The 14,460-nt window shown below is 39.7% G+C and overlaps 3 protein-coding genes across 5 annotated transcripts; 1 reads left to right on the forward strand and 2 right to left on the reverse strand.

Moving 5' to 3' along the window:
• Positions 1–108: 108 nt before the first annotated feature.
• LOC123871516 (dynein axonemal assembly factor 5) lies at positions 109–10,295 on the reverse strand. 3 transcript variants are annotated; one of them, XM_045915359.1, is made up of 12 exons: positions 9,555–10,295; positions 8,949–9,132; positions 7,658–7,875; positions 6,721–6,878; positions 5,497–5,700; positions 5,227–5,377; positions 4,360–4,524; positions 3,707–3,898; positions 2,968–3,116; positions 2,080–2,272; positions 1,193–1,384; positions 110–480 (listed from the first exon to the last, which is right to left on the reverse strand). In XM_045915359.1, exons 1-12 carry the CDS (start codon positions 10,183–10,185, stop codon positions 350–352), a joined length of 2,568 nt encoding a protein of 855 aa, XP_045771315.1. In that variant the 5' UTR covers positions 10,186–10,295; the 3' UTR covers positions 110–349. The 3 variants fall into 3 exon arrangements, with proteins under 3 accessions (XP_045771313.1, XP_045771314.1, XP_045771315.1); XM_045915357.1 differs by lacking the exons at positions 6,721–6,878; positions 7,658–7,875; positions 8,949–9,132; positions 9,555–10,295 and adding an exon at positions 6,187–6,351 and having other exon boundaries at positions 109–480; XM_045915358.1 differs by lacking the exons at positions 6,721–6,878; positions 7,658–7,875; positions 8,949–9,132; positions 9,555–10,295 and adding an exon at positions 6,009–6,178 and having other exon boundaries at positions 109–480.
• A 722-nt stretch (positions 10,296–11,017) lies between these two features.
• Positions 11,018–12,583, forward strand: LOC123871517 (mesencephalic astrocyte-derived neurotrophic factor homolog). Its single transcript, XM_045915360.1, has 2 exons — positions 11,018–11,700; positions 12,398–12,583. The coding sequence occupies exon 1, from the start codon at positions 11,159–11,161 to the stop codon at positions 11,678–11,680; it is 522 nt and encodes a 173-aa protein (XP_045771316.1). The 5' UTR covers positions 11,018–11,158; the 3' UTR covers positions 11,681–11,700; positions 12,398–12,583.
• Positions 12,584–13,117: 534 nt separating this feature from the next.
• Positions 13,118–14,330, reverse strand: LOC123871777 (putative ATP synthase subunit f, mitochondrial). The gene is made up of 4 exons (XM_045915717.1): positions 14,146–14,330; positions 13,971–14,069; positions 13,618–13,734; positions 13,118–13,261 (listed from the first exon to the last, which is right to left on the reverse strand). Exons 1-4 carry the CDS (start codon positions 14,222–14,224, stop codon positions 13,233–13,235), a joined length of 324 nt encoding a protein of 107 aa, XP_045771673.1. The 5' UTR covers positions 14,225–14,330; the 3' UTR covers positions 13,118–13,232.
• Between the last annotated feature and the right edge of the window lie 130 nt (positions 14,331–14,460).

Below are 14,460 nucleotides of genomic sequence, written 5' to 3' on the forward strand. Positions count from 1 at the left end.
AAACATCTATACTCTATCCGCGGTAAGAAGTTAGTATTACATAACAGAGAGAGTAGCGCTCTCTCTCTGTTATGTAATCCATACAAATGATAGAGCCAAAAATCTCAGTGGGCGCTAACCATTTTGAGGCACCAACCAATCACAAACGAAACTATGCTTTGTAATTGAATTTTGAGTTTTTTTGAAAACATTTTCGAATTGAATTTCAAATGTTTTTAAAACATGTTTGTTGGTGACTCGAAATTGTTAACACCTACTGAGATTTTTGTCTCTGTCATTTGTATAGGATTACGTAACAGAGACAGCGCTATACTAACTTCTTTTCTCGGATAGAGTATAATTAAAGAATTTAAATAGTGAGCTTTTCTATATGACTAGACAACCGCTCGTAGGCCGCTTTGTTTCTGTACAAGTGTATGTTAGCTTTCACTTTCTTCATTAGCAGCCTGGGCTCGACATCGCTGAGAGTCAGCAGAGCATCTGAAAGCAAAAATAATTTTGTTCATATATTCATAGTTTAAAATTAAAAACATGACTGCCATGCCAAAAAACGAATTAAAAAGATTATTATGTCAATATGATGGCGCCGTACAGCCGCCATATTTTTTAGGGTTCCGTACCTCAAAAGGAAAAACGGAACACTTATAGGATCACTGTGTTGTCTGTCTGTCTGTCCGTTTGTCCATCTGTCTGCACTCTATTTGTCCGTCTGTCGTGTCTGTCAAGAAAACCTATAGGCTATTTCCCGTTGACCTAGAATAATGAAATTTGGTAGGTAGATTTAGGTCTTATAGCAGAAGTAAAGGAATAAATCCGAAAACAGTGAATTCGTAGTTACATCACATAAAAAAAATTAAAATGCGTTCACGAAAAATTAATTTACTAAATCACATAGATGGTATGCTGTAGTCAACTTGCAGTGTTGCACATAAAAATGTTAAAATATCTTGTACGATGGTGCGGAACCATATACGAGTCCAACTCGCACTTGACCGTTTTTTTTTTATTCACTATAAGCAAGCGCTTGACCACAATCACACCTGATGGAAAGTGATGATGTGGTCTAAGATGGGACGCGTTTGCCTAGAAGGTGCCTATTCACTCTTATTTTTCTCGCATTATACCTATGCGTGCGTGGTCACTTGGACAGCGTGTGTTGTCACTTGTCTGCAAGTGTGTCAGTATGTCTCACCCAACATTTCCTTGCGGAAAGCCTCATCCGCGTCATCCAGGTGCACAAGCATGGCGCTATAGAGCGCGTCGACATGCGCGCCGAACACTGTCGTGTCGTAGGCGTGCGGCCGACACTTGAACAGCGTGCACACAGTGTGAACAGCGAACGAACGCACCTTGTCGCTGCTGTCGTCGAGGCGTTTCAGCACTACTGCAAGTTGAACAATTATTTTTTGATATTTACTAAACTTATACAATATACAGGGCATTTTTATTACATTCAGTGCCACAAAAGCACAGTCGTTTTACCGGGCACTGCGGTAACTTATTATAGTTATATAATAAAACTATAAAAACAATCACAATGACAAACTGGTAAGGTAGGTACATAATATGTAATACTTAATCTAGCGGGCGGGTAATGCAAAATGTCAACAGCATGCTTCGCTCTGAGACGTGCAGTATCAACCTTATCAACAGAAGCAACTCGCACGTGCTATTTTACTTTAATATTTTTTTTTAAAATGAGAGAGCTAATAAAGATCGAAGTGCGCTATTCCAAACGAAATTTTGTCAGGATCGCAAGACCGTCAAAACTTCTGACTAGATGTTACCGCAATTGGTAAAAAGCCCAGTAAATAGTAAATATAGAAACAGGTAATAGTACTTTGAAACCGAAGTATTAGGCGGTTTCAAAGTCAGTAGTAGGCATGTTGTAGGCTCCCTGAGTGGATGCTTCAGCAATCCGCAAACAACAGCTTACAAGGTCGTAAAAGAGAGTGAGGGGCTCAAAAAATTACCAATACATTTTTTCCCCTGGTACAACATGTAGCTATTTGAACAATATTGATATACGAGTATATTGACAGTAACTATATACTTATGTTAGATGCAACATTATCTTACCAAAATATAACTTGTGCAGTATTTCAACAGTAAAACATCCCCGCTGGCGGGCTAGCGTGGCCAGACAACATATCGCTCTCAGGGTATGCTGTCTCGTCAAAGCAGAGTTGTCGTCGACCAAACCGACCAATAGCGGCACCATCTGGTCCAGGAAAGGCTCTAGTGATTCCTTGCTTGGGAATAGATTCATTTCCTGAAAAGAAATTACGATAGAATTTATATAGAAAAGCGGAAAATTTAGGACGTGACACCGTAATTTTATAACACTCAAAATCTTTTTCACTAAAAGAGGAATTAGAAACAATACAGAAAATTAACAACATACCTACAATAAAAGAAGCAGAAACCGTGAGAGTGAAAAAAATGTTATGAGCAGATTTATTATTGAAATCATTTTGGCCATTGGTGAATCAAAGATTCCGAACGGTTAAACTGAGGATTCGGTATTAATTATATTTTATCATGTTACTAAAAATAACTGCAATGAACATAATTTTTCCACCTTTATCTAGTCTCTTTCTAGTATTTAAAACTGTAAAGAAACAGCTGGAAGTCCTCACGTCATCGACGTAATAAAAGGGTAGACCTAGACTGCTGGACTTGCGTCTCTTGTATTGTAGGAACTTCCACACACTACGGTATTGTCAAATTCAAATTCAAATTATTTTATTCAATTAAACTTTTACAAGTGCTTTTGAATCGTCAAAATAATCTACCACTGGTTCGGAATGCTGTTCCTACCGAGAAGAACCAGCAAGAAACTCGGCGGTTTCTTTGCCATTGTGCCACCTGAATCCAGCAGCTCCTATCCTCAGTACTTGGAAATCATCGAACTAAGGGTTATGCCAGTATGTTTTATCCATTTTATCCAAGTCTCAATGTCCATACCTTGTCACAAGTATCGCCATCGCCTCCTGTCTCCACAGCGATCTCCTCAGGGTTGTCTTGCAGCGCGGAACACAGGCACGCCACAGCGGCTGTGCGAATCGCCTCCGCTGTTCTACCGGGCGACCATATTAGGTTCGGCAGTATCACCTCTAAAATGAGTTCCATTACTTATTTATTTTGAGGTTGTATTTAGTTCAAATCTTATTTAATTATGTTGCAATACCCTCACCATAGACAAAAAAAAACTTTAGCAGACTATTCGGAGGTCGGTATCGGTTTAATAACTTAGATTGATCATCCTTCCATCTTAGATTTCGTCATCACTTACCACCAGGTGAGATTGCAGTCAAGGGCTAAATTGTATTGATTCATCAGCATTGTGATCAACCCATCGCCGGTTCACTAAAGAGCATGGTTCTCTTCTCAGTATGAGTAGGGTTTTGGCCATAGTCTACCACACTGGCCAAGTACCGACTTCACACACCTTTGAGAACATTATGGAGAACTCTCAAGCACGCAGGTGCCCTCACGATGTTTCCCTTCACCGTTAAAGCAAGTGATATTTAATTGCTTAAAACACACATTTTAACTCTGAAAGTTAGAGATTAGAGAAACTTTCTGTAACTTTAATTCTACAACAAAAATAGAGAAAATAACAGCTTCGTTTCGTCATCATTTTTAGTCAAATTCTCTTATGTGGCGAAATATTGTCAGATTCTTAAAACAAAGTTATGCCTACCGTCAATGACAATCTTCAAAAAGGCCTCCAGTTTGTCCGGTTCACATTTCTTGAAGTTGGTCTGTTGATTCAATAGGACCGTTGATAGTGCTGTGAACACTTTCAGTTTCACTTCGGGGTCCACTTTTGGAGGAGCCAGGCATTCTTTCAGGAGGGGTGCGATTAAGTGCAATTGACCACCCATTGCCGACCCTGCAAAAGGTTTAACAGTATCTACGAATGTTTATTATGAAAAGGATTTTCATTATTAATACATACAGTGCAATTTTAATACAAAGTGTAAAATCTATCTAGCGACATTGAGAAGACCGGGTATTTTGTTGCGTTATAAAGAGGTTCGTTAAACGGAGGGTAAAATAAAGCTATACAATTTTCAAATAAGTGAATGACAATAAGACGATAGTTATTGGAAGTACTGTAAATAAACAGGTCAGCTAGGCCATTACAGCAAACGAATTCCATTGTGCTACGAAATATTTACGACTCTATCAGTAGTATGTTTGAAGATTATCAGTGTGTCAGATGTGTCAGATCAGGCAAAACACATATGATGTGGATACACACATACGCGCACACACTTACGCACACATACGCACACACACACGCACGCGCTGGTACACACACACACACCACTATATAGACAAATGACTGACCTGCGTGTAACAACACGCACTCCAGCAGGCAGCGGTCCGGCGTGAGCAGGCTCCACGTGACAGCGTCACTGTTGATGTCGGCCAGAACGTGACCAATGTGTTTCTCGTACAGGGATGTGAAGGTACGACCGCACTTCTCTATGTAACGCAATTTGTCCAGATTTGCTGCCGAATAAGGTAAACTTTTACATAATCGGATTTCGTCAATCGATTCGATTCGTCAATCTCCAAAACTGGGGAGTGTTCACGCTTTGACTGTTTCTGAATAAAGGACTTTTCAGGACGTTAAAAAACTCATAGATGGAGCTGTTCATACCCTCCAAGGAAACAGAATGTAGGACCGTTTTCTTCTCATTTCTCAATGATACTAAATATAAATTAGTTACATATAAACGTTCAACACCTAATTGTAAATCGGTTATAATTTTTTTAGTAAGCCTCCTTTAGATGAACGGACGATTTAAAGCGAGTTGCTGGCAGCGGCTTGACACAAGCAGTACAAGACCATGCTCAGCGAAGATTCTTGCACGAGTCTTATGTCCTGCTGTGAACGTCTATTAGTTGGTGCGACAAATTTTATAATAAACCAGTATTTATAAAACCTAATAGTAAAAATCGCGTGGAAATTATTTAAATTTCCGGCCTAAAAGGTAGCCTATATCGTCTACGGGAAGCAAGCTATTTCGGTATCAAAATACGTCAAAACGGTTTAACGGATAGCAATTTAAAACCCCGTGGAAAATACTTGATTTTCCGGGATAAAAACTAGCCTATATCCGTCCTCGGGATGCAAGTTATCCCTGTATCCCTCGTCTAAATCGGTTAAACCGGATGGACTAGGAAAATATTAGCATGGGATATACTCACATAAGGCCATAAACTGCATGTTGTCGTCATAAGGCATCGCATACACGGTGAAGTTGATAATGAACAGCCGCTCCGCCACCGCCACGCACTCGTCCGCACAGAGATCCATCAACGCCTCGGTTACTTTAAGCAAGTTCCTTTGGTACTTTGGCTAGAAAACAAATAGTGTTGGTAAAAAACGGAGCTTTATGAGCGTTTCTTCTGCCAGATGCCAGACCTTTTGTTCTGTCAGATGTCAGAGCTATTTGATTGGATAGGTTATGAACTCACCTTCCGAACCCGACACCTATCTGGATCAGCTAGTTCCTTACAGAGCTCATGCATGACTTTCTCTTTGACGAGTTCCGCGCGGGATCCCTTCAGGATGTTGGTGATGACGAGGAGTGCGCTCCACGAGTCCACTTCAGCTTCTACGAGCGGCCACCACGTGTCCGGCGTTATGAAGTAGCCGAATAACTCAGATGCGCGCTCGATCTGTTCGCAGAACGGTAATATTGCCACACATTTCAAACAATGGATATAGCCATCAAATTCGCGCAAATTCGAAAAACTTTAAGTACTTAGTGACTGAATAATGCGCACAAAAAGAGTAGTCCAATTTAAATATGGGGTATTTATAACTGCACATTGAACAAATACAGATCTCAGCCGGACTTGTGTATTTAATTCTAACAGTCTATGACTTGCGCAGACCACTACGTTGCAACTTCAGGTTGGACTTGTTTTGGGCGTACCTACTAGGTATAAGGTAACCGTGCATCTCTGTGACGAGAATACTTCACCTCGACCACAACTCTGCCGTCGTCGTCGGATGCTCCCCTGTGTAGCGTCCTCGCGATGGTGTTAGCGTGCTGAGTGGAGCCCTCCTCTGCGCACAACACTAGCCAACAGAGCAGCTGCGCGCAGCGGAGACGCGCGTCCGCCTGCCAGCCGTCCATCTCTGTGACGAGAATACTTCACCTCGACCACAACTCTGCAGTCGTCGTCGGATGCTCCCCTGTGTAGCGTCCTCGCGATGGTGTTAGCGTGCTGAGTGGAGCCCTCCTCTGCGCACAACACTAGCCAACAGAGCAGCTGCGCGCAGCGGAGACGCGCGTCCGCCTGCCAGCCGTCCATCTCTGTGACGAGAATACTTCACCTCGACCACAACTCTGCCGTCGTCGTCGGATGCTCCCCTGTGTAGCGTCCTCGCGATGGTGTTAGCGTGCTGAGTGGAGCCCTCCTCTGCGCACAACACTAGCCAACAGAGCAGCTGCGCGCAGCGGAGACGCGCGTCCGCCTGCCAGCCGTCCATCTCTGTGACGAGAATACTTCACCTCGACCACAACTCTGCAGTCGTCGTCGGATGCTCCCCTGTGTAGCGTCCTCGCGATGGTGTTAGCGTGCTGAGTGGAGCCCTCCTCCGCGCACAACACTAGCCAACAGAGCAGCTGCGCGCAGCGGAGACGCGCGTCCGCCTGCCAGCCGTCCATCTCTGTGACGAGAATACTTCACCTCGACCACAACTCTGCCGTCGTCGTCGGATGCTCCCCTGTGTAGCGTCCTCGCGATGGTGTTAGCGTGCTGAGTGGAGCCCTCCTCCGCGCACAACACTAGCCAACAGAGCAGCTGCGCGCAGCGGAGACGCGCGTCCGCCTGCCAGCCGTCCATCTCTGTGACGAGAATACTTCACCTCGACCACAACTCTGCAGTTATCATTCGACAACGATCGTCCTACTTGGTAGGTCGATCGTTGTATCATGTTGCACCAAGGTTGCACCGTGGGACCGTGCGGGTACCTATACTCTACTAGGTAGGTATAGATACTCGTACAGATCTAGAGGCATGAGCAAAAATAATAGGAATACTTGCGCAAGCATTCACTACCGACTCGCCGTAAAATGGATTTGTTGGAGTGTTTGGACTGTATGGAGACATGCGGTAACCAATGCGGGAGGATATCACGTGATACATATCAACCAATCATTCATATTGCATCCGTCGCGCCCCGCCATTCCAACCAACGACCCAAAACATGAGTTCTGCGCATTCAAGATCACGCCTTTAGATCGTGTTACCTTACTAGGTATCGAGTTTTATACTTTTAAACACTTCAATTTAAAATGGTGGCCCAAAACAACTGATCTGTTTTTTAATACTGATGTCATTTTAAATACTACATAACGCCCTCGAGTTCATCCGCGTAAAAGTTTTTAAAAATCCCGTGGGGCCTCTTTGATTTTTCGGAGTAAAAAGTAACCTATCCACCTACGTCTCGGAGATGCAAGCTATCTCTGTATTAAATTCCATCAAAATCGGTTAAGCACAGGAGCCGTGAAAAAGTGTCAGACATATTTTAGTATGGTAGTTAGGCACCAGTATTTAGTATCTGAAATATTTTCAAGAGAAAATCTCAACTATTTTTTTAAATCTTGTTATAGAATATACCTACCTCTACCAATCGCTGGTACAATTTTCCCAATATTACTCTGTACTAGTATCCTGCATCCCAGGTTAGGTCGCTTAACATCAGGATAGTGTGTCGGCGTGTCTTTGAGGAAATCAGTCTTCTTTTTAAGATCCTCTTCATTTTCGTCCATGTATTGAAGGCCTATGTCATTCCAAAGCTTCGACGCAGCCTCGCGGATATCAGCCATTACATCACTGAGACTGAAAACATTAAAAAAAATAGTGATAACTAATGACACTATGAAACATTTTTTTTTCTCAAGGAGACTCATATGAAGCCTGAAGTCACAAACATCATAGTTAGTAGCTTAAAACAAGTTTCAATTCAGGAGAATATCTGGGAAAGGTAAGCTTAGTCTATCCCAATATTTCTCCAGTTTTATTTAATAACTAGCTGATGCCCGCAGCTTCGCCCGCGTGGATTGGTCAGATCCCCTGCATCAGGATTGAGGAGTTGGACTCCAAATTTTTTATGAAACAATGTCGCAAAGTTCCTCTATCGATTAAAAAAGAAATGACGCAAATCGGTTCAGAAATCTCGGAGATTTCGGTGTACATAGGTAGAAAAACACAACTCCCTTTTTGAAAGTCGGTTAAAAAAGTAGCCTATGTTACGCCCTGGTCAATCCTCTACTTGTCTGTGAAAACCCCGTCAAAATCGGTTCAGCCATTCCAAAGATTAGCCTTTTCAAATAGACAGACAGACAGACAGACAGACAAAAATTTTAAAAACGTGTGATTCAGTGTTGGTATCGTTCAAATAACCATATGAGCTTAATATGAGGTAGTTATTTCGAAATTACAGACAGACACTCCAATTTTATTTATTAAAGTATAGATTTAGTAAAATAACATGTACTTTCATTAAAAATAAAGGAATAATTTCAAGAAGGCATATCTGTAATTTGAGGAGAAATTCTGGGATGAATTAGCTTTGTCAAACCTCAGTCAATATAATAAGCTTACATTATTCTTTTATTGAAAAGTTTATGATAATATTGTGTGTAATCAACAGTTATCACTACCCATATTATCACTACCATATCATAAACGTGAAAGTGTAATTGTTAGTTTATTGGTTCACCTTCAATCACATCGGAACGGGGAAATGGATTGACTTGATTTTTTGGCATGGTTAGGTAAATACCTTAAAAAATGACAGATTACTTTTTAGTTTTTACCTCCATAAATCAAAGAGTTCCTGCAGGATTTTTGAAAAACTAAATCTACTCAAACAAAGTCACGGGCATCAGCTAGTTATTAAATATCCAAACCTTGTAAGCAGCAAGGGTATCATACGGTGCCAAAAGGAATAGCGATCCCTATATGTCAACATCCAGTTGCCGACCTCCATAGTAACTTGGAGTCTCACTTGGGTGTTCTCGTCAAACAGTTTCTCAGCCATCGGAGTGATGGATAGCTCAAAGCATTTGACATTGCCTGCTAGGACTATGGCACCTAGAAATCCATATTAAACAATCAATTAATATACTGTGCAAATTCTATACAACGAATCCCAAGGGACCAATTTATTTATATCACTATAAACTTGCACTTAATAACAACCATAAAAAAAAATGAAAAGTAAAGAGGCCTAAGTTGAAAAATGTCTATTTACTTCAAGGCAAGAGCCTTGGAGGCAATTAGGTAATACTAGGCAAAAAACACAGACACTGGAAGGGTGTTCCATATCTTGGGAGTTTGATTTAGAACCTTTGAGTAATCAAGAGTATCTATGCGAATGCAGAACTGAAACTTAAATAAATACCAATAAAAGTTGTCTCAACTTGAAATGCATGGCTAAGTTAAACACCTACCGACTTATTTTTCTGTCTATTTTAACTGAACTTTATCTATGTATAACATTTGATAAGTCATACCAATAGCTCTCACTGCTGCAACCCTAACTCTAAAATGTTGATGAGCAAAATTTGACAAGATAGGCTTCACATAACTCTCTGATTGGAAATGAAAATCTCGCTGCATAACTTTGGTTAGCAATATTATACATTCACACGCCTCCAATTTTACTTTAGGGTACGGATCGGTGCTTGTCTTAGTCAAAATACTGGTGAAGTCATTAATAAATGGTGTCAAAAGATGTGTCCCCTTATACTTTTGCAATATTTTATGTACTAGCTCAATCAGAACGAGGCGTATTTCCTCAGATTCTTCGACGATCTCAGGGCACCCGATGCGACGGACGATAACTGGCAGTATGTACGTTAAATAATAATCATTGAGGGGCAATCGCTCTATGAAATTGGACATTATCAAAATTGCACTATCTCTACATGCTTCGGAAACGTCCGAAAAGCTTTTCAATATATGCGCATAGATTTCTGGGAACACAATAGTTAAATCACAATCCTTGTTAAGTGGATTTTCAAATATCTCTTCGTTTATCTTGACTAAACCATTTCGGCGAACCACTTTTGATTCACTTTGCAGTGCAGTTATGTGTTGTTCCAGGGCGCCCTTTGGATTATTCTGTAGTTTTGTGTGTGACATAACTTTATTGAAACTATATCCAAGAATATAACGAATCTAATGCTGAAAAATTATGGAAACATCGACAAAACTTTTTGAGCTTTAATTTTTTTATTGACAAACAAATTAAGTTGCCATGACAACACCACAGAATGATAACATTAATTTGGATCATAGACAATTTGAATTTATATGAAATAAACAGGTCTGGGTTCGGGTAATTCTCGAATATTTTATGAAACCTACACACTTTCGCCACATAGTTATGCCTGTTCTGCGGTAAACAAGAGTGTGAACAACAGTGTGGATAGGGCAGTTACTCCTTTACATTCAAGCATGGTGAGAGGCTTTCGTGCCGCAAAAGACGTAAACGGTGCGTAGCTCGCAAGCGTGAGTGTAAAGCAGGCATTAAAATATAACATCAGCCAGTCAGCATAACGTGGCCAGCTATGGGCCAGCTTTAGAATATTAGAATATCTGAATGAATGTTAGAATATTATGGTGCTGCTGCTGCTTCATGCTTGTGGCAAACAACATGTGTACCTTCGATCATACAGCAAGCATCGGCAAACACCGCAGAGTTTATACACAGTGTTTAGTTGGATATGGTTTGGCATGTAGCCAATACTGCCAATTCTGTCTACGAGCCAATCGGATCGAACGACAAGGGCTCCCTAGCGACGGCAAGCTGCATACGTAAACCATACGACAACAACCATCTACATCCACACGCTTGCCGGTGCTGGTTGTTTGTTGCTTACTACAAGCATGAAGCGGCACCATTTCATAGTTATAATAAACTTAATAATATGATGAATGGAACGCATCTATAAAGAAAACGTGCACCAATCATATTTCGCCAAGTAATGCTGTCAACGTCATAAAATGAATGGCTGAAGAGTTTTCTAAGTCCGTTTAGTTTTACAATTTCTATTTCACTTCGCGCTTCACTAAAGTTGTGTTTAGTATTTTGCTGATTTAAAACTAACTCAAAATGTGTAAATTTAGTGTGTTTTATTTATTACTTGTAGCGGCTGTGCTGCAAATCACCTGCGCACTCAAAGAAGGCGAATGTGAGGTTTGCATTAAAACAGTTGAGAAATTCGCAGCCACGTTATCAGATGACGTTAAAAAAGACACAAAACGGATCGAAGCAGAATTCAAAAAGTTCTGTAAAGGTACTAAGAATAAGGAGAATCGGTTCTGTTACTACTTAGGCGGGCTAGAAGAGTCCGCGACCGGCATACTGGGGGAGCTGTCGAAACCTCTCAGCTGGTCAATGCCCGCCGATAAAATCTGCGAGAAACTGAAGAAGAAAGACGCACAAATTTGTGATCTTCGCTTCGATAAGCAAATTGACCTGAAGAACGTTGATCTCAAGAAGCTAAAGGTACGGGATCTAAAAAAGATCTTGAACGATTGGGATGAGGTTTGCGACGGCTGCATTGAGAAGACTGACTTCATCAAGAGGATAGAGGAGCTGAAACCAAAATATATGGGTCGATCTGATTTGTAATAGGATGTGCTAACTCTTAGGTAAAATTATGCAATACTATTAATAATATTGTGAGCCTTACTTCTGAACATACTTGTAATTTCCTACTGTTTTATTTATGGAACTCAGGCTAGTAGATACTAAGACCAGAATGTCAATTAACCTGTAAAGCCAATACTTAGTCACTTTTGTCAATATTGTAATTATTTTTATCAGTCATCAATACTTCCTAAACAAGAATTACAAGTAAAATTACTGCGCTCTTCAAGAATGTATAATATTCTAGTTGCATATATCTTAAGTCTTTTTTTTTACATCAACACAAGCTTTATGATGTTTTCGAAAAATGGGCAGTAAGTGAATAGGTTTATTTACGTCAGTATAGCCCACACATTCTAAACATAGGCAATGAAATTTCAGCTGTACTCATGCTTATAGCACTCAATACGTTAAAAGTTGACTGATATATTATTATCTTTGACCTTGAATGGGTGAATTATCAATCTTTAGTGGTACAAGTGTAGGTCAACCTTTTGCTTCACACATTGTAGGAAAGAATACAAGGCTAGTACAACCCTATACCCGTGTCATACATATCTGCCTACTGTCCTAGCCCATTTTAAATGCCAAGAAAACATTATGTATAACTAAAGTTACAATATTTGTAGATGTACTTCTCTTCTCATTTTACAGAACAATGATTGCATTGCATCACATAAATGTTTCTTTTTGTTTCAGAGTAATTAATAAACAAATTGTGTACATGTGATACTTCCACTGAGTGGAGTAAGTTGCAGTGTATAATAAATTAATTATTATAAATTATTATTTGATATGATTCTGAGAGTGTTCTCATGTATGATGTATGTATGCATTTACAGTAGAATAAATGATTACTGTGATTAAGTAAATATTTTTTCCAAATGCTTTTGTTTAATTTGATTGGTTTCCCTGCTATGATCACTTGAATTAAGGTTAGAAAAAGAGCTAGTTTTAATAATAGTCTATAAATAGGTAGGTATGCAGTAGTCATGCTAGGTCTGCGGTTTTAAAAAAAGAACAATCCATACTAATATTATAAATTCCAAAGTGTGTCTGTCTGTCTGCTACGCTTTCACGGCCCAACTGCTGAACCGATTTTAATGAAATTTGGTACAGACATGGGGTACATCCCGGGGAAGGACATAGGCTACTTTTTATCCCGGAAAATCAAAGAGTTCCTACAGGATTAAAAAACCGAAATCCACGCGGGTGAAGCCGCGGGCATCCTCTAGTATACCTATAAATAAGGTTCTCAGTTGGTAAAACTATTGATTATACAAAAAGTAACTTGTTGACTTAACCTGTATAATTAGGTATAAAATTGTGCATATATGACCTATCAGAATTTCAAATGATCAGGTAATCAATCTTTATGTAGAGGATAACAAAAATCTTGAGACAGAGAAAGAAAATCACTTTATTGTACTAGCTTTATTATATTGAATGCAACCTAGAACCAATACATAATATATAGATTTTACATTTCATACATAAACAAGTAAATATTGCATGAAACAATCCATGTTCACTATTAGTGGTACTTGTAGTTCCTGTGGTGCTCTGTAATGAAAAAAAATATTTAAATAGTAATCTTAACTATAAATTACGGAGTCAATCAATCAGCCTGTTTGCATTCACTGCTGGACATACGATTCCCAGAATGTGCCACACCCTCCTCATCCACCCACGTTCCACTTTGTTCTCAAGGTCTACCATCCAGCAGGTTGGAGTTCATCCCACACCATTAGCCACACAGGTTATTAGAGAAGTATGTTACAATAACTAATTGGAGTTTGAAATTATAGGACAAAATGTATGAACTCTGCTTCAAAAAGATCTCGAAAATTAGGCCAAAATGCTATAATTTGATAAGATAAAACAATGTACTTTTAATCTGAACAGATCTCGATACTTACTGATTTTACCATAGTTGATCATGTAGAAGAAGGTCATGCTTCCGACAAGCAATTGGAAGAATGGAGCTCCGTTAACCCTCTTAGGCTGCATGTACTTGTGCTGCCATCTCCACCAAACTTTAAAGACAATTTTATTAAATTATTTATGGAAAGTTTACGTAAACATAAAAGGATAAACCGACATCAACATACAGCTAAAACCGCTTTAACTAGAAACAAGATTTTGCATGTAGATTTTCTCTGTAACGAGATTGATTGTTTTCTCTGTGCTATTAGGAGGGAAATTCCATCAGCGAAACCAGGGAGGGTCAGATAATTCAAGTATATAACCTAAAAATATTGTGAACAAGTACCTCGGCTGCAGGCACCCATAAATGCAGATGGGCTTTTGTTCCTACGTGCGAGCCATGATCCTATCTCGCTCAGCTTAACCTGTCCGAAGGGAGTATCAGCTAAAAACAAAACAAATTTAGAATTACATAATCGTACATTACCTTCAAAGTATGAAAAATATTTTATTGTACTTACGCTTGCCGTAATAACGAGCTGGGTCATATGGTCCATGTACTGATGGATTATACTCTTTTGGATAATCACCGAAAGCCATGATTATTCGGAAATATACCGAATTTTTCTTGAAAAGTTACTATTTCAATCTCCAAGTATAATTTTCACCATAGACAAAGTTCAAACCCAGAAAACACTTATTTATATTTTATTCTGTGGAAACACAGACCAGTAATCCTCTAGTCAACCTCTAGTAAACATAGGTACCACAGATGTATAGCCCATAGAGATATGGTATTCTGACACGGTGGAATTGTATTTAGTTTCATTCATTGT

Source organism: Maniola jurtina, chromosome 14, assembly GCF_905333055.1.
Source record: "Maniola jurtina chromosome 14, ilManJurt1.1, whole genome shotgun sequence".
In the NCBI taxonomy this organism is placed as follows: Eukaryota; Metazoa; Arthropoda; class Insecta; order Lepidoptera; family Nymphalidae; genus Maniola; species Maniola jurtina.